Source organism: Patiria miniata, unplaced genomic scaffold, assembly GCF_015706575.1.
Source record: "Patiria miniata isolate m_02_andy unplaced genomic scaffold, ASM1570657v1 HiC_scaffold_3, whole genome shotgun sequence".
Taxonomy (NCBI): domain Eukaryota; kingdom Metazoa; phylum Echinodermata; class Asteroidea; order Valvatida; family Asterinidae; genus Patiria; species Patiria miniata.
This window is the reverse complement of record NW_024037069.1, coordinates 1,903,533-1,928,804: the sequence shown is the minus strand read 5'-3', so window position 1 is coordinate 1,928,804 and position 25,272 is coordinate 1,903,533. Positions and strand designations below refer to the sequence as shown.

The window sequence follows — 25,272 nt, the reverse complement described above, 5'->3', positions numbered from 1 at the left end:
GATTGGTTATTTAGCTGACACACTTTATTATTCAGCCAATGGTCAATAAGTTGATACAGAGTTTCGGCCTGACTCCTTGGAAACTGGATGTGTACCACAGCGATGATCGGCACAGCGTGATCGAATAAGTGTTTGTTATGATTGTATTTTGGACTAATTTGCAACAGTATTAAAGTTTGATAGGTATATTGAATATTTTAAAAAGTTAATGTCTGCTTAAAGAATAAAACTGGTAAGTTAAGATTTTGTTGTCTGTTTGTTTTGTCGGATTTTTCTCTGCACATTTGTTAGGGCCCTAGGCTAGCGCCCTTTTACTGGACGAGGGCGCCCTCTAGTGAGTTAACATATTTTGACTTACTTTAGTTTTTGTTACTTTTAGGTAGGGCCTAGTGGATATTTTGCCGGAGGTAATGACGGCAAACTAACGATTACTAAAGGTTTGCCGGCGGCAATCCATATCAACAGAGGGCGCTGTACTCTTTAAAATAGGGCTGAATTATAACATGTATTAAAATTCCCACCAAAAGTTATGTAGCACGTTTGGTGTAATGCCTTAAGCAAAGGCTCTAGTAAGCGGGATGACTCGCGTTCGATTCCGACCACACCACATTTTTAAGGTTTTTTTTTCTCATCCCCAAATAAATAAAAATATTCTTCTTTTATTATTTTAACATGTCTCAAACATTTTTTGCAGAGTATTACATTTTCTTTTTCAGATTTGTGGCTCTGGAGGATTTTTTTTAAAAGGGAAATAAAGTCCGAAATTATAAAATGGTCTGAATCCCATCTTGTGAATACGAGGTAACAACGATAATTTTGGCATGGAGCCAGACTAAAACTTGTCACCGCAAAATGTTTAAGTACAAAAAAACAGTAACTGCGCATGTTCAGTGCATATCTGGCAAACTAACGTTTACTAAAGGTTTGCCGTCTCCGGCAAAATATACACTGCCTTACTTTTAATTCATCAAATGGACCACATGTATGGGCGGATTTTAACTTAAAAAACAAACTGTAATTGTAAACAGTGGCAATGAATTGGAAATGATTGCATTGCATTTGACTCTTTTGTCGGTTAATTAAAGATAGGTGATTTTTTCCTGTGGACAACTTGAGTCAAAGACACGATGCCGATGGTAAACCGACATGACAGCCAACTTCTTGGCTATGTAGTTACAAACAATTAATTAACCCGTCCTTATTCCTGATATCTTTGGGGTTACTTGTAAAAGTTAATAGTGCAATCAATAGTCCCACTATAAACTGGGGCGCTAGAACTCCTTTTTCTGTCATGCTAGCGTCCCACTACAGAAGCATTGTCAATGGTTCAATTGCCTTGTCATATAACAGTCGTTGGTGCATTTCCCGATCTACACGCGGAGTTTGTTTTTTGACTCGAGTCACGGTCATGTCTCCTGCGCTACGTGCATAGACAATACGTTGCAAAAAAAAAACAGCCACAACATTATTGAATGATCGCTGTATGATGTCTGTGCTATAGTGGTTGATTTTCACGGATTTGCAACCCAAAAAATAATCGTGAGTATCATTGAAGCCCAATTACTTCGTCTTTGACATGTGGAGAAGCCAGTAGGTGCTTTCAAAGGTATTTTTGTCAAGTATTTTGCGTGATTTTTGTGGTGAACTTTGAAATTGTAACACTGACAATACTTCCTTAGTGGGACGCTAGTACAACAGACCAACTTCCCAAATGTCAAAAAAGGAGTTCTACTTCTAGCACCCCAGTTAGTGGGACTAGGCCTACAGGGTATGGTGTAAATCAAGGATTTCTTTTGTTCCTCTTCCCTTTTCCATTGTTTGTGCTCTAACAGCTCTCATTGGTTTTGTACACATTTTCTAATCGAGGTCGTCCTCGACTTGGTTGCTGACCTAGATTCACCGATGATGTTACACATGTGTGTCCTCGATTTATACCATAAACATACACACAGATTCCTGGAATTATAGTATACATGTAGATAATGCAATATATTCGTTGCTAAAACAGCAGATTGGTAAATTTGGGGGGGGGGGGGCAATTAATAAAAACAAATTCTTGTCTGAAATGTTCTTTAACCCTCCTCTTGCTAATAAGAGGTCACCAATGGTCAACATTTTCTTCCTCGCCTCCTGGCCTACTGTGTACAAACCAATGGGGGTCTTGACCAATATTGACCCAAGTAATAACCAGGCAGACAATGCATGTTTCCATAGGAGGGTTACTAAGATGTTAACCAATTTGTTTTCCCAGTAGTCATCATGAGTAAAGACGGCAGCAGTGACGATGAGAAGTATGAGCCAGCTATCGCTCCTCTGGCTCCCAAGGTCATCTTGCAAGAGGAGAGCCAAGTGGAGGTCTCAGCCAGTCCTGCCTTCCAGTGTCTAGATGAGGTATGCGATGCTGGCGTCAACACTTTTTTTTAGGAGGGGGGTATTGAGGCGAACCAGGATTTGTTACAATCGGCAACAATGTCAAGTTAAAGGGAAAATACAACATTTGCAAACATCGAAAAATAAAACTACCGAGTTTTTACGAAATACACAACAGGATGTTGGTAAATGACAGTCTAAAGCATCCTGTAAAATTATGGCACCTGGTGTGAAGTCACTTTAAAGAAAATGGTAATTTTGTATACATTTCCAACGGTGGTCGGCCGACCACCGTTGGAAAAACCTAACTATTTTTCAACTACTGCTCCAAATGTACCATTTTTTTTCAGTCCAAATTTTGTTTGCTATTGGTTGCATGTTCTGAATGGGTGCAGGTCAGCTAGACTGGTTCCCTTATCATACAATTTTCCGGCATCTATAAATCAATCCAATTAATCTTCAGTGGAGTCAGGGGAACCAGACTACTCGAACATTTTTGTTTTTCTTAGTTTTTCCAGCATTTTCCAACACAAAACTTCAAACATGTCAGTGTAACAATAATTTGATATATATACTAACCCATCAAATAGTTCATTTCTGAAAATTAAAGCAAATGCCAATGATGTACATTCCCTTTAAGCTTCTTTGACTGCTGGCAGTACTTGGACGGGAGACCACTCCATTAATTGCTTGCTCGGTTTGGTGCTTGGTGTGTATTGAGTGAATTCATTCGTGGCATGCTAGATGCTTCAAAACTTTGATGTCCTTTTCATTTTATCATTTTCTACGATACAAGTCACTCAGTCAGTGCTCACATGATTTGTGACCTACTGAGGCAAGATGAGGAATGTCCCCCAAAACCTTGTTTTGAGAAATTGACGCCTGAAGTCGGATATAGTAAAAAAAAAACAATGTCAAAATTGTTATTGATTGTTTTGTATTTTTGAGTAGTCAAGGTATCCAAGATTCACACTTTGCATTTTTGTTGGGCCAAAAATATCCCAAAAAGAGGAAAAACTGAAGAAGGTTAACCTCTGCCGCTGGCAGCGCAACGCGTATATCTTTTTTCAAAGCCGTTTTTTTTTTCGAAATGAGGTCGTTGAAGATTGCAGGACACTGTTGAAGTTCCTGCGACATATCTTTGGAATAAATTTAGCTACATAAATAAATTAGGTATCATTGGAAAGCCAATGATTTGCACTTTAACATGATGTATATAACTTGAAAAGTCAAATGTGGGGGTTATTTCTCATTATGCTCTGGCAGGTCACATTTGGTCAACAGAAATGATAATTAATATCACACCATCAGCTTTAGGCAAGGAGCAGAACACTTTGCATTTTTGTGCATGCCATATAATTTGTATGTGTTTCTTGTTGACTTTTCAGTTGTTTCAGCAGGGTAAGCTGACAGGGACTAAGGTGGCACAGCTGAAGGCCAAATACACAGAACTACACAGAACACTGGCCAGGTAGGGTGCTTATAAGGGACACTGGGTCCTGGAACAGCCCAATCGGGCTACAAAACGCGCTTTGAACGAGATGATTTAAAGGGAATATACAACATTTGCAAACATCGAAAAATAAAACTACCAAGTTTTTGCGAAATACCTTAACAGGATGTTGGTAAATGACAGTCTAAAGCATCCTGTAAAATTATGGCACCTGGTATACTGTCATTTTCAAGAAAAGTGGTATTTTTGTATCAATTTCCAACGCTGATCGGCCGATCAGCGTTGGAAACAACTGGCTTTTTTTCAAATACTGGCCCCAATTGACCATTACACTTGTTTGCAATCGATTACAAACCTATGAACGGGTACGAGCCAGCTAGACTGGTTCCCTGACCTTACAATTCCCCAATGTATGTAAACTGCTCTGTTTCTTCTTATATGGAGTCAGGGAACCAGACTACAGGAAAATGATCGTTTTTCTTGGTTTTTATAGCATTTTTGAACCCAAAACCTCCAAAAAGTCAGTGTAACTATATTTGCTTTATATTTCCAACCCCCCTATTCCATCCATTTCTGAAAATTACAGCAAAAGCAAATGATGTATATTCCCTTTAATCGGAAAGAACATTTAAAATTAGGATATAAACATCCACACAACTATCCAAGAACAAATTTCGGGGTCCACTTTTCCGACCCCATAAATTCGAGCTGTTTGGATGCTAGTTGTGATTTCATTCATAAAGAATTTTCCTTCTTGTGGACATTGAAGAAACCACATTTTTTTGCATTGGTGACTTGTCACTGCTGTTCCAGAGACACACAACGTGTGTTTCGTACACTGAGAATGACATGAAAAAAGCATTCGTACCCTGTCTTGTCCGATATAAACAAGTGGTTTTTTTTCCTCTTTTTTTGGGGAACGGTAAGACATTAGGTTGGTTTCCTTTCAACCAGATGCTTGAAATAGGATAAGTAAACAATCCAAACCATGAAGTTTTCGGGGATTTCAGGACCTAGTACCCCTTTAAATATGAACAAATTCATTGGGGACTTACTCAGAAATGTAGAAGGTAGCCTGGAAAGGATACATCTCAAGTTTGCACTGACTTGCGCCTACGCCTACATATTAGTAGTGTGCTCAACCACTCTTTAAGTGTAATGTGTAAGAACCATGTAGCATCTGTGCATGAGATAACGCACCTAAGTGTCTTTCAGTATGGGTACCTTTGTCATTTTCACAATTGCCAGGATGCTTTTGCAAGAAGTCCACAGAAATTAGACTCTTGGATTAACTGCAACCAGGTTATTTCAAAATCCATTTGGAAATCTTGAACGATTGTGCAAATTTGAGCAAATGTTCCTTTCCCTTACTTTGAAATTTAGGGTGTAGATAATGTTCAGTTGGGTTTCAACACTATGTTGGATGAAATGGATTCATGAAGAAAATATGAAACTAATAATCCATTTTCCACAATCTCATGCCTTGCAAGACAGAGATTTTGGGACCTCTGTCTTTTAGGTTGTTTTGGAGGATATTCAAGATAGAGCCTGGCCATACTGTTTATGTACAGAGAATGTGCCATTGGACTCAAGAGAAAACCCTAGAGAAAATGCTAATTTGAGTAAGTTCCTCACTTTCAGGACCCGCGATTCGGAGACCTCCCACCTCCAGGAAGCCAAGAAGTGCACGGTGGTCTTGGAGAAGCAGCGCGGGGAGCTGGAGAAGGCCGACAACTTCCCCGAGAGCTCCAACACCGAGGTGACCAAGATGAGGACCCAGTTCCTCAAGCACACCAACGAGATTGACCAGTCTTCCGAGAGGAACTACCAGAATGACTTCAAGATTGAGAGGTATGGCTGTAATCATCTTTTTCATGGATGCGATGTTTTGGACGCTCGTACCCAGTTATCTGTTGCGCAGACGTGTCGGGTTAGTTTTAAGCAAGACAAATGTAGCTTCGTGCTCATTTTGGGGAATTCCGATAAATGCAAGAATGTTTAATCGCAGATTGTTATTTAGTTTGATCAGCTTTTCCAGTGGTTTTGTCGTCGTTGCATGTTTCTCATGAAGGTTGTTGGACTGGTTAAAATTGATTTCGTGCTTGTTGAAGTCTCCGTTCCATTTTTATGTTTAGGTCTCGGAACCATCAGTTTTGACTTCGTGTTTTTTCTAGCTGGTTTTTAATTTTGACAGCTATACTATTGGGAAATGTATGGGAACTTATAGGAACTACATGTACCTATTGACTTTTGACCATTACACATGCGATCACGGATTTTGCTCACCATGCCGCAAACTCAATTTTTACTCTGTGTAGAACACTGCAAGCTATCATGGTTGTTTGATTGTTTGTTTGTTTGTAAAATGGCAACTGGTGTGCTGTCAGTTTCAAGAAAAGTGGAATTTTTGTATCAATTTCCAACGATGGTTGGCCAACCATCATTGGAAAAAAACTGACTTTTGTTTTCAAATACTGCCCACAATGTACCAAATTTAGTTAGTCCACATTTTGTTTGCAGTTGGTTACACATCCGTAAAGGGGTGCCAGCCAACCAATCTGGTTCCCAGACCTGACAATTCCCTTGTGTCTTTAAATTGCTTCATTTCATCTGAAGAAGGGTCAGGGATCAGACTGAAAGAACAACATTTTGTTCTTCTTGTTTGCATCTACACAAAACTTTAACAGTTCAGTGTAAAAAATCAATACTTCCTGTAAAATACCAACTCCCAAATCCATCCATTTCTGAAAAATACAGCAAAAGCAAATGTTGTATAATACTTGAAGCAAAAATTGGGGGAAAAAAAATTGAAATTCACCATAAAAATGCAATGCCATTTTGTTCATGACCATTCCTTTTTTAAAAAGGCGTGGGGCATGTGCACACGTTCTATGCACATGCCCCACGGTTCAAAACCGTGCTGCCAAATTAATCCACAAATGTGGGAAGTGTGAACACGTTACACCTCTCCTCCATCAACTTCACTGGCTCCCAGTCCACCGCCGAATCGTCTTCAAGATGCTCACCACAGTCTACAAATGTCTCCATAACCATGCCCCCTCATATTTCACCACTCTCATTGACGTGTATCACCCCAGACGACCTGGCCTTCGGTCCAGTTCAAACAACACACTGCTTGTACATGTAGTTCCTAAAGTGCATTCTTGGATAGGGGAACGTGGGTTCTATGCACATGCCCCACGTCTTTGGAATAGTCTTTCCGAGGGAAATCCACTCAACACAAACACTTCAAGGGTTCAAGAAATGTCTCAAGACTTTTCTGTTCAATCGTTAACTGCTTTCACGGTTTTCACTAATTTTGAGTCTTAGTTTCTGTAACTTACTTTGCTGTTAAGCGCTGTGATACCTTATGTGTAAGAGCACTCTATAAATGCTTGTCTTTATTGTTATTATTAAACCGTGATGTCTTGCAATCCTGCCTCACCATCTCATTGACTTTTCCTCGCCCCTCATCTTCACCAGCTTGCAAGAGGAGAAGCGCATGCTGGAGCGGGAGTACAGCCGCCTCCCCAAGAAAGAAGAGATCGACAAGCAGACCAAGGAGCTGACCAAGCACATCGAGGAGCTGCGGCTGGAGATCGGCCAGCGGCAGCTGGAGGCCAAGAACCTGCGTGAGGAGCTGACGGCCCGGGAGAGGCAGGTGGAGCTGGAGAGGAAGGAGGTTGAGCGGGAGCTGGAGCAGCAGGAGAAGCTCAAGGAGGACCTGGTGCAGGTCCACTCCCTGCCGGGCCAGCTGATCAAGGACATGGACAAGATGAACAAGCAGAAAAAGTGAGTCCGGCCTTTTCAGTAATGCCATCCATTCTGCAGTGGGTCATAAGCCCACCCCAGCCTCGACTCCATGGGCTGTGTGTGCGTTCCTTCACCCTTAAACCCCTGGCCTTGTAGAATACGTAAACGATGCGGATTGACTATTCAGAGTGTACTGTAGGCACATCTCGTGGACTGCATGCACTCGCGCTCTCTCTTACTCGTCACGTCAAGTACAAACATTTTTTTTAAGACTGTACGATACAGATTTTGGTTGCCTTGTTTTTCGCCACAAAAAAATGTATCTTGTGTTGTAAAGGGAGGACAGACAAAAGTACGTAAATTTAATATAAATCCTTGCTAAACAACGCAACATTGGTACCTCTGAATATCGCTTTTCTAGAGACTTTCAGAAAAAGTAATAATTGTATGCAGTCATTTGTTTTTCACTTCGCTTTTGCTGTTCTGTACCAGTTCCCACCGACTCAGAAAAACAAATGAGGAATGTTAAGAAAATTATAAGAATCGTTGTTTATGATTTACAAAACATGTATGTAACATCAGGTTCAGCGAAAAGAAGTTGATACAGCTTCAAATAAACCTCAGTCAATGTTTCAAAAACCTCTGAGATTTGTTATGCTGTAATGACGTGTTCCACTCCCCACAAACTACGCAGCGAGGTGGACAAGAAGCGGGCGGAGGTGGACCAGACCTGCAGCGACTACACCAGCGAGCTGCAGCGGCTGCTGTCCCGCCAGCAGCAGCTGACCGACGACAAGTTCCAGCTGGAGCGAGAGAAGCAGAAGAGCCAGGGGGCCCTGGAGGAGATGCAGATGAAGTTTGACCAGAGGATGAAGGACTTTGAGTACGAGAAGGAGAAGGAGGCCGTCTACCTGGGCGACAGGTGAGGATAGGGACTAGAAATTGAATGTCCATGAGAATGTGACTCTGTGCACAAGTACCCCTGAAAACCTCCCCCGGAGCCAGCGTGCCATTAATCTTTCCCACATTTCTATGTTTAATATTGTCCCAGCCACGTGGTAACCATGCCTGCAGTCACCTATGACTAGATCCTTAGTATGGCCCATGGTACATCCACCAGAGGGGGTGTCACGTGGCTGACCCTAGTGGAGGGGTTAAAATTGACGGGAAGACCTAGTATTGTGTACAATTGTACTGTTCACATAGGGATTGCCTGAATCACCCCTGCTGACCAAAATGGAACAGTGTTGGTATTAACAGGGCAGGTCTGTGGCTTTAATTAATGGCTGTTTGGGGTCTGAAGGATACCAGGGGTGAATGGGCTGGGTTTGAGGGCCGGGTGGCTCAAATTACATAGTGGTTAAAAAGCATACCACGCAGTTGTCGGATATGAGTAGATTCAAGGGGTATAGCTCCAGGAAGCCTAGATTCCATATCGACATTAAGCTCATGCAGACTGCACAGACAGTGCGTTGAAAGGTCAGCAAAGTTGACCCAGTTCAACTTTGACGATCGTCCGCGAGATAGTTTGCATCTGTCTGGGTTGTCGGTGACATGTGCAGATGAAATGTTTTCATATGTCTGCGTTGCAGTTTAGGTCTTGTTTGTGTTGCTGTCTGTTTTTCTTATGTCGATATGGAAATTAGGCTTAACAGTTGGGCCCCAAAAAAGTCTTCAGTTTCTGGTCTGCGTGCCTGTTGCCGTAGCCATGCGCATCGGGAAAATTAAACAGTTTTTCAATGTAAGATGATGTTTCAAAACCCCCAAACTCACTGGTTTGACTGGAATCCTGCTGCTGCACAATTGTAGCTTGTTTTTAGATGGGGTTACGATTGAGTATAAGCTTTATGTAGCCTCTCTGGGCTCCCATATATTTTATGCAAATTTTAGTCTGGCACCATTTGCAGACGATGTTGTAATTTTGTAATTGTGCATCTGGAAGCCAGACTAAGGGAGCGATGGTTGGTATCTGGAACCTGTAAACGCGTTTTAATTAGCGCAATAAGTAAGGGAGCAGACTAATGACCAGCCTGGCAGCTCATGTCAATGTCGCTGTATGGTCTGACGTTACCATTTTCCCTTGATTATCCAAATTTCCCGAAGAAAATTTGTGTCAGTCGAGATCGCAAGTGGGTGCAGAATTCTCAAGCCTCAAGCTCCACTCTGAAGGATATTTTTGAGAGTTTTAAGGGGATTGAAGTGTCATCTGCAACATCAGCCAACATTTGGAGAAGAAAAAAATTAGGGTAAAAAAAAAAATAGCAAACACTTCGCCGCACCACTTTTTGGGCAAGCTCCATACCAGAAACCAGAGACTTTTTTTGGGCCTTAAACAAGTTCCTCCTTAATAGTTATTGAAAAATGAAGAAAAGAAAGTCTATCTTTGCTATATACCATTTTAGGTTTGCTTCAAAACTCCCATGTGGTTAAATAGTTATGCAATCGGGTATAACCTTTTTCATAAACCTCACATGCCCCTATCTTTTCATGTTTTTTTTTATTTTTTGGAAAATAAAGAGCAACATTGGATCTTGGACTGCGCCACGTGCAGATGGAGAAGAAGAACCAACACGACATCTACGCGCGCAAGCTGAGAGAGAAAGAACGAGACTTGCGCAACCTGAAAAAGACCGAGTTGCAACTGAAGGTGGCCAACGAAGGCCTGGCGCACACACAGGTAAGGCGAAGAGAAAGCGTGCGTATTTTCCTAATCTTGGCGTAACACTTGATCTGGGTCCATGGACGAACGCAGGCAAGCCGCTGTGGCGGTAGAGGGCGCTTTTTGGATAAATCAAATATAATCTTGGGAATGTTGGCACCCAGAACTGAGAATTTTGAGCATACCTCATGTGTGTGCATAAGCATGAATGTATAGCATCCGTGAGGCTCAATTTTTCAGATCCAAATACTAAGATTCCCATTTCAGGTATTTAGTATTTGGTGGTCAACAGCATCCGATTTTACGAAACTTTACACAATGGCATAAGTCCACTTGCGCCACAATTTATTGTGCAAGTTGTGCAACATTTCACACTGTGTGAACCAACACGCGCGCATACTCCATTCGTTTGCCCTACACTTTCTGGTTCTAAATTATTTCATTGGTGTCACTGTATTTTTTTGGTTCTTGCAGTCCGTATTCGACAAGGTGAAATCTCAGGCTGACGGTGGCCCCAAAGACGATGGCTCATTACTAGAGAAACGCAAAGAGCTACAGAGAGAGGTGGAACAGACCAAACGCATGCTAGGCAATCAGGTAGGCGATGGGTACCAGACTTTCTGGATTTCTCAGTAAAAAACATCATTGAAGTGTTTCAAGTTGTTTCTTAGTGCTAATTGAAGAGAAAATGCATTTTTTGAAAAATCTTAAATTTGATTCAGGTTGTTAGGGGCCAATTTCAACTGTTTTAATGATGACCTTTCTTACAAAATGCAAGTTTAAACATAAATTGACATTGCACAATTATTATGATATTCGGTAATCTTTTGAATACGCTTCTAGAGAATTTGACAATTTTTGACATGTTTTATTTGTTATTTTTGAAATAGTATTAACACTTTCAGTGCCTGCGAAATTTGAAAAGTTTAACCCTAAAGTGCCCAACTTCGAGCCTTTTTTTTAATTGTTCAAAATTCTATAAAAAATAAATTAAATAAGTTGTACTCACTAAATTTTTTGTTGTTGGCTCTCTGGTATATCCTTGGTACATTAGAAAGTCAATAGTTGTCACATACATAGTGCTACACCCTGAAACACTGTCCTGCACACAGGGGAATTCCGCACTTTTGCAGAAAATACTAGTGTCAGTGCTGCGCCCTCTCGCAAGAACTCGAATGAAACAAATAAATACAAATCGTACCTGAATGAAAATGATATTATTAGAAAGAGCGAGAGCACCCCCTTGTGATAACATGCTTAATACTCTACCTCGTACAGGTACTAGGTTTGGCGGTTTTAAGTACGAACATTACCTTGTACATGTACGAGGTTGGCAATTTCGAACTAACAAATATACCTCGCACATGTACGACTTTGGCACTGAAAGAGTTAAGAAGCACAAGTTCAGTTTGAAAGCTCTAACTGTTACATTTAAAAAAAAAGCAGGACTGCTGCCCACTTTAAAGATAGCAATAAAGTAATGCAAGTAACAATACATGTACATCTGCCCCACTACCAGAATTCGTTGACAGCTGTGGAGCAGGTCAAAGTTGAACAGAGCATCGCGGAGGAGGAACGGCTCCTGTACGAGCAGAGCGACCTGCGCATCGAGGTGGTGGAGCTGACGCGCCTCGCAGCCATCAAGGGTGACGAGCGCGAGCAGAAGGCGCGGGACTTCATGCGCGCCGAGCTGCGCTACCACCGGGCGCTGGACGACCTCAAGGCCAAGGACCTGTCGATTATTGACAACAAGAAGAAGTACCAGGAGATGATGATCAGGTAAAAGCAATTAAAAACAAAAGAAAGAGGATAAAAGTGTGATGCAGCAGTTATACAGAGTGCCCCCCCCCAAATAAAATATATATTACAGTAAAGCCTGACTATTTCTCAATCCACTCCTTTTGACTCCATTCCATTTGGGTCCCTAGATCCAGAAATACAATCAATGAAGTGAAAGGGTGTACATTTTACTTGGGCCACTCTCACCTGTGATGTCACCAACTTCAATGTCTATTCAATGCTTAACCCAGATTCAGCATGTCCAGGTGAAAGTGGCCCAAGTCAAATTTACACCCTCTCACAGTAATGGATTTTATTTCTGGATCTAGGGACCCAAATGGAATGGGGTAAAAAGGAGTGGATTGAGAAATAGTCATGCTTTAATGTAATATATCATTTCATTGAAGACAAAAAACATTAAACAGTTTTAGTTATTTTGTTTCTGAATGTTGCACTGTTTTGGCACTCTCTGTACATGTGTGGTTTAAAACTAGTTAGGGGCCTGGTCACTGATATAGGCCAGAGCCAATGTAGGGTTGTGCTCAATATACCGCATATTCAATCATCCACCGAAAATATCCAAACACCATTTTTTATTCATACTTGAAAAATGTGAGTGGTCTCTTGAGGAGATGATGAAACGCGTCCAAGTTGTTATTTTAATCATAAAAGTTGTAGGGTCTTTTTGTCAAATGACAAACTTTTGAAGAAAGCCATTTTAGGAGCTTTGGTTTGGACTTGTGGCTGAAATGTTTGTATTTAAAATCTCGCCAAATATCAGCCCTGCCGCTACCACGAAAAAGTATATTTATACGTACATGATGTTCTTTTTATTCTTTTACTACGTTCAATTGTTGACAAGCGCAGGCCCACGGAAATTCGGATCAGCAGCCGGTTTAGGTTTTGCACATGTAAAACTTGATCAGCAGATTATTACTCATTGTCTTCAGGTTGCGCGACTTTGCCAAGATGTACGACGTGATCAAGAACGAGCGCAACAAGTGCGTGAACCTGATCCAGGCCAGCACCCAGAAGGCGGCCGAGATGCGAGAGAAGATCAAGATCCTGCAGAATGAGATTGAGATACTCAGGACCTCATGCCAGACTAAAGAAAGGTAAAAACAAAGATTGTACGACTTGTGAAAATTTTCTAGGAGGGAACAAGTTGTCAAAGTTTGTTGGAGATGCAATTTTAATGCCAGTGTTATACGTATTTGAAGGTTTTTTTGCAATATCTTGAAATGAAACCGGTCTTCAGAAAATTAAAAGTAAATGGGTTGAAAAAGAAAAGAAAATAGGAGCAGCAGTTACAGACTTTTGACAAATACATTTTCATTGATTTTTCAGTCCTGAAGAAAAAAAATATTTTTGTTGTCAGTTTGTGTGATGTAAGAAAATCGCATTACTTATATATTGAACATTGCTGTCTATTTTTTGAATTCAACTGTTTTAAGTTTGTTTTTTGGGTTTTTTTTTTTTTTTGGGGGGGGGGGTTTGAGGTAGTCTATGTAATGCCGTGGTCTATTATGCGCAAACTGATTTGCTGATTAATTAGGCAAGACCCCGCCTCTTGACTTCCTAGATTTTCACCAATCAGCAGGTGCTTTTTATAGGTCTATCGGGTCTTCGGTCATTCACCCGTTGCGCGTCATAGACATGGATTTAAACAAAAAATGTCACAGCGCGCGGCGCTCGATATCATGTTACGTGAATGCGCTCCCGGCTGTTGTCGTATTACAAAACACTGCATTCGAATTGACCAATCACGGCGCGCGGTGCTCGGTATCATGTTACGCGAATGCGCTCCCGGCTGTTGTTGTATTACAAAATGTTGCATACGAATCGACCAATCACAGCGTTAGTCCTGATTTTGGGATGAAATTACGTCACGATTTAGTTACGTCGACTCCGACTGGCTGGCGCGCGGCTTGCATAAATCTGCATGCTTTGACATATCAGACGTTAGACCGGAGATGGCTCCGTGGATAACGGGTGATACTCAGACTAGGTTTGAGGGGGCCTTCATTTCAATTTTACGGTATTGCAAATAAGATCGGGGCATATTGATCAAAGCATCAATATTGACTCACCTATCGGGTTGAAAGAGCAGTTTAGTGCATCTGTTCCGTCTGCCCGTAAGCAAGGCATCATCTCATTAGATTTTTTTTTGAAAGTGCTGTCTATGAAGATTAATTATGCCAAGTTTGATTAAGATCGGTCAAGGTGTGCTCAGGTTATGGCGTTTTGTTCCCCTCCGTTCCAATCCGAGTGCTAAGAAAATGCATGTAAGCTCAATCAGAGGCGGTTCCAATAAGTGGCCTCCTGAGAGAGCACATCCCTAAATGCTCACTGTTAGCATCTGTTTTCCTATTGAGAACATACTAAAGTTTAAATGAAATACCAGTGGCGGTGGGTTCGGGGTGGACACTGGGAACACCCCCCACCCAACCCACAGGCTATTAAAGTTCTGACCTTTTTCCAAACTTCACCTATGTAACTTCATGTACATAACTTCACCTACATAGCTTCACCTACATAACATCACCTACATAACATTACCTACATAACTTCACCTACATAACTTCAACTACATAACATCACCTACATAACATTATCTACATAACTTCACCTACATAACTTCAACTACATAACATCACCTACATAACATTACCTACATAACTTCACCTACATAACTTCAACTACATAACATCACCTACATAACTTCATCTACATAACTTCACCTTCAGAACTTTGTAAGCACTGTAACTCAGTACTGTCCAAGGGCTTGGGAGAAATAATTCACAAGCTTCCGTGGTGGGGCTCGAACCCCCGACCTCCTGCTTACTAGTGAAGATGTCCTGCCACTTGACCACTGAGCTTATCGGGGTTCGTTGGGTGGTTCAAATCCACTTTAGCATTAGCAGCAGGTTCCCCAACTGATCTCGGTTGTATGTGATGTTTAACAGGCAACTGCAGAAGGCACGGCTGAAGCACGTCAACGCCGTGGTGCTGCGAGACCAGCTGCGCAACGAGCTGGCCAAGCAGCAGCGCATCGAGGAGGAGATGCGGGAGAAGCGAGAGCAGCAGCGGCTGGACATCGCCAAGCTGAACCTGATGATCAACCAGGCTGAGGAACAGATGGTCAGGCTCAGGAAGCGATACGAGACGGCCGTGCAACACCGCAACGACAGGTAAGGAGTACATACAGTAAACTCCAGCTAAGTCGGCACTCTCGGGACCGGAGAATTTGTGACGACTTACGCGAATGCCGACATCTGCTGTAAATCGTCATTTTGGCGACTTACATGAATGGTCTTTTGCACACACGGTTCATTGCACTAATTGGCTTCGATTTACCCTGGATTATCTCCTTAATGCTTGAGTTGAATCCAGCAAATTAATCCTCGAATTGTATCATAACGTTTGGGGTATTGATAGTGGAGACCACGATACATATGTACGAGCACAGTAACGAATTAAATGCGTGTGTGGTCCGGTATATACCACGCACGCATTGACTGCAGCACTATAGCACTAGTCATTCAATAAGACAACCCCCAAAATGGACAGAGCGCATGCGTACAGCCTAGTGGTACTGGTATTGATATGCTCACAATGCATATGCGATGTATGCAGTAGGATACCCTTTCTGGACACCAATGCATGCAGCGATCACGGGCCGTGCGAAACCACTTTTCACTCGACACTTTGCCAACCGCAGTACAGGAAGTCGATGCCAATGCGTGATTTGTTGAATGCCGACTTACACAAAGGATTTTGTAATGCTTTTTATGGAAAAGGGACCGAAAGTAACACGACGACTTCAGCAAAATGGCGACTTAGAAATAAAAAAATTCAATGGAAATGCATTAAAGACAATCCGGACTTAAGTCAGACGGCCGACTTGAGCGATTTGACGAGTTTTACGATGTCGGTTTAGCCTGAGTTTACTGTATGCATGAGGTATGGAGAGCGGAGTGTCATGGCCCAATGGTTATTGTATATCATTCTTGCGCAAGGTAGGGTTTGAACCTGCCAGGGGATATGGTGCTTGTGTTCTTGGGCAAGGCATTTTACCATGAGTCGAGGAGCTCACCTTGTATATTGTACTGCTTTGGGTGTTTTTTCACAAGACTTTACAAAATTTGATTTTGAACCTGCAGGGGCGTGCAGCTGATTGAGAGAAACGAGGAGGTCTGCATCTTCTACGAGAAGGTGAACATTCAGGAAGACATGATACGCAAGGGGGACGTGGAGCTTCAGATGAGAGAGGAGGAAATCCGCTTCCTCAAGATGCAAGTCAGCGAAGAGAAGAGAACCATCGGACTGAAGAGACAGACGCTGCCCAACAAGAGGGCCCTGGAACAGGAGCTGGTCACGTTACAGATACAGGTACTGTTTTAGTGGGCTTACCATTCTGGCATTTTTGTTCTTTTTTAAGAATTATATCAGAGAGAGAGGTAGAAGACTGTTTTTAAACTGTTTTATTCTCTTGATCCCTTTCCCTCCACAAAACAATTAAATTTTATTCTTAAATACCAAAAATTACCCATTCCCATTTGTCGAGAGCCTCTCATGTGGCCTGTCTTAAGCAGTTGATAAAGACCAGCTGGCTGGTCTTAAAAACTTTTCCAGTGTCACATGAAATTTTGACTCCTATCAATCCAGTGCCTTTTATCCTTTTATTGGTTGAATGTTATTCACAATCCTCACTTTGGCATGCGCAATACTACCAGTAAGTCAGTAATTCATAGTCCTAAATTCACAATGCACTCGCCACAGCTGCATCTGCCTTTTATCTCCATAAAAGGAGTTGTTTACGTCTTACTCGTGAGCTGAACACTCCATTATATAGCTAGAGGGGTGTTTCTATAAAAGTTTGTTGAACAAAATCATTGGAAATGTTTAATTTTTGAATGAAAAGGTATTTATGAATGGGAATAAATATGTGCTTGGTCGGTATTAAACACTATGTTTAAAGGGAATATACAACATTTGCAAACATCGAAAAATAAAACTACCAAGTTTTTGCGAAATACCTTAATAGGATGTTGGTAAATGACAGTCTAAAGCATCCTGTAAAATTATGGCACCTGGTATACTGTCATTTTCAAGAAAAGTGGTATTTTTGTATCAATTTCCAACGCTGATCGGCCGATCAGCGTTGGAAACAACTGGCTTTTTTTTCAAATACTGGCCCCAATTGACCATTGCACTTGTTTGCAATCGATTACAAACCTATGAACGGGTACGAGCCAGCTAGACTGGTTCCCTGACCTTACAATTCCCCAATGTATGTAAACTGCTCTGTTTCTTCTTATATGGAGTCAGGGAACCAGACTACAGGAAATGATCGTTTTTCTTGGTTTTTATAGCATTTTCGAACCCAAAACCTCCAAAAAGTCAGTGTAACTATATTTGCTTTATATTTCCAACCCCCCAATTCCATCCATTTCTGAAAATTACAGCAAAAGCAAATGATGTATATTCCCTTTAAGACTGGATTCTGGATGCTGATATTTGGCTCGGGTAATTATGTTTAATGCTGGATGCTGATAATTACCCTCGTTTGTCTGGGGTAATTATGTTTAAGACTGGATGCTGGATGCTGATAATTACCCTCGTTTGTCTCGGGTAATTATGTTTAAGACTGGATGCTGGATGCTGATAATTACCTGAGCCTTCAGCTCGGGTAATTAATCAGCATCCAGACTCTACCCGGTCTAATAAACAGAGTGTTTAATACCGACCAAGCACACATTTATTCCCTTAATAAAAAGAAAGAAAAGAACAAGTAAAACAAGAGTAACCCTTGCTTGAAATAAGGTCCTACATTGCTTACAACTGCCGGCCAGCAGTACGGTGCGCAACTGCCTTCTTCTCTTTCCCCTGCCCCATTAATTAACGACAATAAATAAATAACCAAAACAAACAAAACAAAAAAACAAAAAAACAAACAAAAACCTGAACAGACTCCGTGCAAGACCAGAATTGAATAGTACACAACGCTTTGAAAAAAAACGTGTGACAAGACAATTTTTCAGAAGTTACAACCAGCGTACTTGAACTAAAAAAAGCAGTATACTTCAGTCATTGATTAGTTATTTTTCATAAGAGAGAGAGAAAACATTGGACTTGTAAAGTTGTGTTCTGTTGTAAATAATGTTTTTCATGTTAATTTTTCTCGGTAGCTTTCCCAGTGTCAGGACCGTATGGGAGAACTGGAGAAGGAACTGGAGAATCCCTACGACGAGAACCGGGTCCGATTCCTGGAAGGGAAGGACCTGAGCCCTGCGGACCTCAACAAGAAGATTGAACAGGTGAGAGCGATCTTGCTTGAAGTAGGGAAATCAGTAACAGAATTATAGAGACTGAAGAACTGACATTTTATGAACTCCATGTGCACGGAAAGTAGATGGCTCTGTGCACTTAAAAGAGCCGAGGTATAAAAATCAAACACTTTCGATCTCAGGCTGTGCTCCGTGGTCATATATGGGTCGATGTGGCCGGCAGCCATAGGCGCCTTTACGTGCCAGCGGCCCGACCACGTTGTAGCCGCGTCCTTCGCAATTCAGCATACCAGCTGCGAGTAAGGATGATTAGCCTCCCAAATTATTAGTATTATTATTATTATAAATAAGTGTGCTTGTCAAGCACCGGCTTCGTTTTGGATTAGGCTGTATATCTCAGACTCCAATACAAGCCTTCAACCCTTGTACTTTTGGTGTAGTTTGTTGCAAGTCAGGTGTGCATGCCAGTGCTGCACTCTAGCAGAAGCGCGCATATTGGAGGATTCTTTGACTCACAGACATGATCGACAGACTTGTTTACTTTGGTCTCATTTGTTTATTGCTGACCAAAGAGTTTCCTCACAGCATGGCCTAGCTTTCTGTCAGTACCCTTTGGCAGTTTTTGCAGTGTACTGTGGTTCACCTCAAAGCACAGTAGCAGATAGTGGAGGGTAGTGGGCAAAAAAAACATGGGCAATCACTTTTTTTTCTCAAATACAGGCATGCAACTTTTTCTCGGATCCGCTGATTTCCTCGTTATTTACTTCTCATGAATGCCATTACAAATTGAAAAACACTGTACAAAGTCTTGTGTGATTTGGAGTTTCCTTGTTCTATCTAACTTCCCAGTTGCATGCCTGCAAATACTGAACTTATTTGGAGGATCAGGTACATCAAGGGTTTATGTCCGAACAAAATGTAAATTCTCTGACCAAATGTGGGAAATTCTTTTGGACATAATGGAAATTCTCTGAGCCAGACTTTTCCTCGTTTGGGAGATAAAGCTGATGTCCTTTCACAGGTTTTTTTCACAAGTAACAGGCTAATATCAATCACAAGTTTTTTTTCACAAGTAACAGGCTAATATCAATCATTTGAATAACTTGTGACTTAACTCTGGCCTGGAGGACTTGTGATGGACTTGTGATGGACTTGCAATGAACTCTGCTAGAACGATGTAGTCAACTATTAAACCATCAGAGCACAGTGTTTCACTGGTTATGGTATTCGACTCGCAGGCGATGTTATGTAAGTTCCACCCCTGAAGGGGAACAAGGTGCTTGTGTTCTTGGGCAAGACACTTTACTACAATTGCCTTTTTCCACCAAGGTGTGTAAATTGATACCTTTGAGGGTAGAGACCAAAGTGCACTCTTCTCAAGCAGAAGACTTATCTTGTTGCCTGCTAAGCAGGGCAATATTTGTGAAGCTCTTTGAGACTTTGGTAAAGCGCGGGTTACTCAATGTAACACCACATTATTAGAAGTAGTTTATTCTCATCAGTTTTTGATTTTTTTTTTCACGTGAAGCTGGAGGTTCGTTTGGCCGAGAAAGAGGAGCAACTCCTGGAGAAGGATCTGGTTCATGAGCAGGTGCAGAGACTAGCCCAGACCGTCCAGAGCAAAGTAGAAAGCGGCAAGGAAGACACGCTACAGCTGGCTAAGAAGGTATCGTCATGCAGCAGGGTTCGAAATTAGCGGTAGCTCGCTAGCCAAATGCTAGTCAAAACAGTGTCGGGCTAGTCAAACTATGCCTTAAGTAGCCCGGCTGGCAAGTCAAACAAATATTGGGCAAAGATGAAAGGACAGGAAAAAATATATCATTATATTCAGAAAGCAAACCTGTATCAATTTGTGTAAAATGTTATCAACTGTTTTAAAGGGTTAACTTATTTTAAATAAGATCTGTTTATTAGAAACACTGACAAAATTGCGACAGAGTTGAGCCTGAAAGCATGCCATTTTGTATTTGAGCTATAAAAAAAAACCCAAAAAACAACATGCGGGCGAGTGAAAATGCCTGCTGGCTAGTTAAGAGTCTGTTTCAGTAGCCCCGCAGTTGACAAAATTTGTTTTACAAAACTTTTCAAGGAAAACAGAAAAGAAGCGAATGACCAACAACAACGATTTGTTTGATTTACATTTTGCTTAAGGAGAGAATGCAAAATTTAACCAGAGGTAACTCGAGGTTGAACCCTGAGGTACCCTGTAAACTTTATGAAACCTTATATAAACCTTATGGTAAACCTCGAGTAACCTCTTGTTCAAATTTGCATTCTTCCCTTTTAATACATGGTTCTCAAATAGATCAAAATTGAGTTGGATCGAAACAAAAGGTTTAGGTCTTCACCTAAATCCCATGGAGTTTCAAAACGGGAAACGTCATGCAGTTTTTGTAGTTTGGAGCTGAGAGATGTCAAAATACTTGCCAGAAAATCTAGTTTGGAGTGGAATATTGCAATAGACAATATCGTAGGATCCACCAAAACAAAATGCGCTTCGTGGACGTTCAGTGATTGGTTTAGACTTTTGGTTTGGTTCAGGCAGGCAAATTGGGGATATTAATATTCAATGTACTATAGGAGTGTCTCAAACCTCAAATTTTTCCTGTCGCTTAGAATTACTGCAACAGTCAACCTTTCTTAAATCTTCAGAATGCTTTGGGTTGGCACTAGTCTGGAACACCAGTCTGAAACTGTCCTTAGCTTTTGCCAAATTTGTGTGTAATGGCAAGTTATTGTTGTACATTTCATACACTTAAAAAAAAAGCTGTCTTGAGAGAGGAATTTGTGAACTGTTTGAGGATTATCATTTCAACAATAAAAACTTGAGTTCTGAATACTCCAATCTTCATTCTCCACTCTACCTCTCTCCAGGTTAACGAGATTCAGGCTAAGATCAAGGACGTGACCCGCAAGATGATGGCGGCGGTCTCGGAGCTGTCCATGCAGCAGGCCGCGGCCTTAGGCCTCCAGCAGCGGGTCCGCAGCCAGGAGGCCGAGCTGGACCAGGCCTACCTGCGCATGGAGCAAGGCGAAGCGCCCTCAGAGGAGGCCGCACGCACCTGGGAGCGCATGGTGCGGGACGAGAATCGGCGCAAGGACGACGCCACCATGAGGAAAATGGTCAGTATTGGTCCAATTATTATTATTATTATTAAACAAAACGAATCAGGTAGAGTGGGAAAAGTGCAAGCACTATAAGTTGCTTTACAGCAACCCCCCACACACCTGAAGCGTCAACGAAGAAAACAAAATCAAGAGACAACAATAAAAAAAAAAAATCGAGAAAACAAGATCACGTGTGATCGAAAAAAACTGGACAATAACAAGCAACACTAAAAAAAAAAAAAATGGACCTTAGGCCCCCCAAAAAAAAGTCTCCGGTTTCTGGTTTGCGCGCGCGTCGCCGTAGCCATGCGCGTCGGCAAAATGAACAAGTTTTTTTTTCAATACAAGATGATGTTTCAAAACCGCCAAACTCACTGGTTTGACTGGAATTCTGCTGCTGCACAATTTTAACGTGTTTTTAGATGGGGTTATGATCGAGAATAAGATTTATGTGGCCTCTCTGGACTCCCACATATTTGCACTAAGTTTAGTCGGGCACCATTTGCAGTCATCAGCCGACATTTGAAGCCAAAAAAAAAAAAAAACAGGTAAAAAAAAAAAAAAAGCCGCGTCGCCGCACCACTTTTGGGGCAAGCTCCATACCAGAAACCAGAGACTTTTTTTTTTGGCCTTAGATACTTGTTGGCCATTGACTTAAAAGAGTGGATTTGGATTGTGTTTGCCTAATGCAGCTACCTAATGCACCTAATTTTTAAAGGTTTCAAGCATGGTCAAGTCGTCGCGGCAGTACAGGGTAAAATCATAGGAACTTTTGCAACCCTGCAGAGTTGTAATGGCTCTAGCCAATGACGTCAACTCGAGTCCAACTCGAGTCACTATTTTTGGTGACTTGACTCGGCTCGAGTCGCAACGGGTAACTGAGTGGACTCGACTGGAGTGAATGACTGGACAAGACTCGACACAAGTCCCTCATCAGGAGACTCGACTCGACAGGAGCTTAAGGCTAATAACACTCGAGTCCCAAAACTGCGAAAGTATATTTGCGGTGACATACAGCACGAAGTTCTTAATGTTCACGTACTTCACGTTAACGTCAAGTTATGGCGTACACATAATTATACACGGTATCGAGGACTCCCACATCGCAGTTTTATAATGTAGTGCACAAACTACTGTAATGCATTTCCCAATTCGTGGTTTAATCATCAGCTTCGGGCGATTTCCTAAGCCATTGAAGGAACTATGGCTACCTTTATGTCCTACTTTAAAAACACAATTAGATATATTTCCACATAATCAGAAACAGTTTCTCACATTGCCAATTGGTTTTGACGTTATCGGCATAAAACATTATGCCAGACCCATAGTCAAACCAGAGATCAAACCGAAGTTTCCCTTTTTGTCAACTGTTACGTAGATCTTTGGTAGAAATGTCCTGCAGAAGCTGTCTATGGGTACCATGTAGCATATTTTAAATCTTTGGGTCTTCATAATAAACTAGTGCCTTGTGTTCCTTCTTCCATTCTTGGTGTTCAAATGACTGTTATTGAGCATAAATTTGGCTCGATTCGACTCAACTCAACTACACACTATGACTTGACTCGACTGGACCTTCTTGATTTAATGATTCGACTTGGCTCGAGTCACTTCCTTATCAGGTCTTGACTCGACTCGAGTCACAAAATTCAGTGACTCCTTACAACTCGGCGACCCTACCCCTGAAATTCCGAGCATACCTCGTGCACGCTGTATTCAAGCCAGTATGGGGTTTCGCAGTGTTGTAGTCCAGGAACTTGAGATGGATCACACAAATCATCACAAGTTCATCACAAGTCATCCGGCCAAGACAAATCAGCAATGACAGAGGTGTTCCCTTGTTAATATTGTATTACTGCATGTGACTTGAGAATTGACTTGGTGATTCACTTGTGATGTTCACAAGGAACTTGACTAGACAACACGGGTCCAGAAGCCACAGCAGCCAGTAACGGCTAGCATTGTCAACCTTCAGTTTTATTTGAACAACATAGGTTTGTAGTTTGCTTGCCCAATCCGAAGTCTCGGCTACGGTTATCAGTAGCACACACTTCTATGGGACATGGAGTAAGCCACATCCATAGGTGCATGCGTAATTGACCTATCGCTGTTTGCGAGTTAGCCACGCACCTTAGACAACCCTATGGAGTTTTTGTACACTGAGTTGGTTGTCTCAGATTTTGCGCATTCCGTGTCCATTTGTTTATCATGTTAATTGGACAATATTTCACCCAGCTGCGTTGATGCAATTCTAACGCGATTCTACCGCGATGGGTCAATTGAAAGCCACAGCCAACTTATTCGTCCACGGCCTAATACCGATTTTTAAATTTTTTATTATGATGACACAGGCGGAGGAGGAAGAGGAGCAATACATCACAGCGGGCGGGACCACCACGACGGCCGAGCCCCGCCCCAACGCTTACATCCCGGATGACGACAGCGAGCTGCCGGTACCCCGCCCGTACGGCGTCCACGCCCCCTTCAAGCCGCAGGAGCCGGGTGCAAACATGAGACACATCCGCAAGCCCGTCGTCAAACCCATCGAGATCTGATGATGAGAATTGTATCGGATTTATGGGACAGACAGAGGGGTAGAGGGATTGGTTTGAAAATTGATGTCGTGTCTCAATAACCCATGTGTTTGTGTACTGCCCTAAAGCGCCCTGTGTGTTACTCCCTAATACTGCCCCAAAGTGCTCCAGCCCTGTTTGTTTTTGTTAGTCATCGACACGTGATTACAGTTTAATCACAAAAATAGAAGTTAAAATGGGTTATGAAAAGAGTGATTGTAGAACCAATAGTGCATTATTTTGTGTAGAGAAAGGCGGCCGTAGCCAGCAATATTGATATTCACTGCTCTTCCTGGACAGATTTCTAAATGGCCATAATCTGAATTTTCTAATGAGGTTCAAATATTTTTGCAAAAGACGGCCAATTTCTTACAATTGTTCAGCACAGTAGCGAATGTGGGGTGAGGCTTGGTATATGCAATTTTTTTTTGATACTAGAAAAATGGGGCCAAAAGTAATAAACTTTGACTAAAAAGTACCCAAATTTATTCTCAATTTGCCTTAGAATGCGGGAGGGGCTACCCCGGACCCCCTATAGCAGGGGCACGCCTTCACTCAAATATCAGCCCCGCCATGCGATCTGTTACCTTCCAAGTATTGATTGTTAAAGCTCCTCCTGTTGCAACAATCACAATGTGGCGCAGAACATATCGGTGCCGGGGCAGAAAAATGCTTAAAACCAGTTGGTGTTGTATCAACCATTTAAAACCACCCAAGTGACGGGCTCTCGACCAATAGGAATTGGTAAACTGTATTTTGTATTTGTAAATATTAACATGTATACATTATATAGTGATTCAAAGAGATGGAGTAAAGAACCCTATTTCCCCTCCATTTGAATGATGGCCTTTAAAACTGACTTCTTTCATCCGTCCAGTTGAGGAAAAATGTGCAAATTAAGCACTGCACTACCTAACGGCTTTACAATTGCGTTATTTTAATGTGATTCATCGACTTTTACATGGTTCTAAAAAGAACCTGTTATTATATGGGACTTTATAATGTACATAAAAAAAATCAGTTGTAAATATTTTATATTTTATCAGAAATGTTATCCTAGCTTCCAGTTCCTCTGATTAAATCCGTCCTTTGGAATATTGATATTGAAGATATAGGGCTCACATAAAATTCATTTGTTTAATGTTCATGTTACCGTTATTTGTTTTTAATTGTTCAACTTCAAATTTAAATTTCAGTGAATGAATTGTGGATACTATGTGTAATACTTAACCAATGTGAAAATGGTGGGAGAAATATAAACGGCCGAAGCAAGCGCAGCCGAAACATCAA

At 41.7% G+C, this 25,272-nt stretch overlaps 1 protein-coding gene across 2 annotated transcripts; it reads left to right on the top strand.

Moving 5' to 3' along the window:
• Positions 1–60: 60 nt before the first annotated feature.
• LOC119737596 (coiled-coil domain-containing protein 146-like) lies at positions 61–25,272 on the top strand. Of its 2 annotated transcripts, none has more exons than XM_038212052.1 (16): positions 61–232; positions 2,255–2,391; positions 3,759–3,841; positions 5,465–5,674; positions 7,307–7,615; positions 8,271–8,498; positions 10,094–10,253; positions 10,710–10,832; positions 11,755–12,014; positions 12,965–13,129; positions 14,981–15,205; positions 16,178–16,406; positions 18,206–18,334; positions 19,833–19,970; positions 21,179–21,427; positions 23,761–25,272. In XM_038212052.1, exons 2-16 carry the CDS (start codon positions 2,260–2,262, stop codon positions 23,962–23,964), a joined length of 2,844 nt encoding a protein of 947 aa, XP_038067980.1. In that variant the 5' UTR covers positions 61–232; positions 2,255–2,259; the 3' UTR covers positions 23,965–25,272. The 2 variants fall into 2 exon arrangements, with proteins under 2 accessions (XP_038067980.1, XP_038067979.1); XM_038212051.1 differs by having other exon boundaries at positions 2,252–2,391.